The 1,458-nt window shown below is 60.3% G+C and overlaps 1 protein-coding gene across 1 annotated transcript; it reads right to left on the bottom strand.

The window, feature by feature from the left end:
• Positions 1 to 136: 136 nt before the first annotated feature.
• LOC113222820 (CD276 antigen) lies at positions 137 to 1,356 on the bottom strand (the record flags this gene model as incomplete). The annotated part of the gene is made up of 2 exons (XM_026452422.1): positions 1,047 to 1,356; positions 137 to 475 (listed from the first exon to the last, which is right to left on the bottom strand). Coding segments are annotated over exons 1-2 (634 nt in total), but the record flags the coding sequence as incomplete, so codon positions are not given.
• Between the last annotated feature and the right edge of the window lie 102 nt (positions 1,357 to 1,458).

Here is a 1,458-nt window from a genome sequence, read left to right as displayed (position 1 = left end):
AAAAGGATGCATGGGGCTGAGTACAGGAATCAGCACTGGGGCTGGGGTTCTGGGAGCAGTGGTGCAGCAGGGGGTGAGCTGCAGGGGGAAAGGAGGATGAACCAAGGGGAAGGCGTCCCCCACTCCCAGTGCTCACCGGCCACCTGCAGGCTGACAGCAGCGCTGCCAAAATCCCGGATGCTCACGAAGCAGGTGAAGCTGCCCTCGTCTGCCACACGCACGCGCTGCAGCCTCAAGGATGCGTTGCCCTGTGCCAGCAGGTCCAGGAAGAGTGCCGTGCGGTTGGCATAGGCGCTGCCCTGGTCCCGGCCCTCGGTGAAACTGTGCACCAGCTGTTTGGTATCTGTCAGCTGCCAGATGAGGTTGAGCTGTGCCAGGCTAAAGCCAGGCTCGGGGGAGAAGGAGCAGCGCAGGGTGGCATCGGTGCCCACCAGGGCTACCACCGGGTCCTCAGGGACCTGGACCTCCACGGCTCCTGGGGGTGGGGTCAGAGGGGCAGGGTGATGAGGAGAAGCAGGACTCTCCAGGCTACCATCCAAGTCTCCCAACCTCTTCCCCCATCAACTCGCAGACCCTGTTCCATCTTCCTATTTTCTTCTTAGATGCAAAAGTAAATTAAGCCTGAGGACTCTCAGATATGGAGTCTTCCCAGTCCTCTGAGAACAATCACAGCAGGTGGATCTTGGCCTGACCAGATCAATCCCAGGGCCACGCCTGGGGTAGGTGACCCTCACCAACTCCAGCCCTGGTGAATCCTGCCATCAGGACTCCTTTCTTTCTCCCACCCCTCTGCTAACCCAGATGTGGCTCCAGTCTTCCCAGAGGCTTCCAGAGCCTTGAAGTCAGGAAAGCCAAGAAGGCCTGTGATTGCTCCGCCCCCAACCCCATCCAATGAACACCCCCACCTCCCCGTTATCTTTCTCCCTATCATTAGGAGGCAACTCGCTGTTCCAGGAGACTGAAGGTGGGGCCAGATTCGGAGCTCCCAACCCCTGCTGATAGAAGCAGAACCCCCCTCCCCCAGGTGGACATTTAAGCAAAGAAACCTGTGGGGCTTCTCTGGGGTGTGATGGTGATGGAGCCGTGTGCGTCCTGCTGCAGCACGGGGTTGCGCACCAGGCAGCTGTAGGTGCCATTTGCACCCAGCACCACCCGCAGGACGCTATGCACATCAAACAAGCCCTGCTCATTGGCCATCTGCGACGTGGTCACGTTGCCAGTCAGGGGCGCACCCTGCCCATCCTGCCAGAACACCTCAGCCTCAGGGTAGCCTCGGTAGCTGGAGCACGTGATGGTCACCGTGTCCCCGGGCTGCAGGTCCTTGTTAGGCTCCAGGGTCATGCTGGGCTTCGAGTAGGGAGCTGGAGGTGGCAGAGGACAGGGGTCAAGGGCAGGGCAATGGCAGACGACGAAAAGGATGCATGGGGCTGAGTACAGGAATCAGCACTGGGGCTGGGG

The sequence above is a fragment of the Piliocolobus tephrosceles genome, unplaced genomic scaffold, assembly GCF_002776525.5.
Source record: "Piliocolobus tephrosceles isolate RC106 unplaced genomic scaffold, ASM277652v3 unscaffolded_35417, whole genome shotgun sequence".
NCBI classification, from domain to species: domain Eukaryota; kingdom Metazoa; phylum Chordata; class Mammalia; order Primates; family Cercopithecidae; genus Piliocolobus; species Piliocolobus tephrosceles.
The sequence above is the reverse complement of the archived record's forward strand: the minus strand, read 5'-3'. Positions and strand labels throughout refer to the sequence as shown.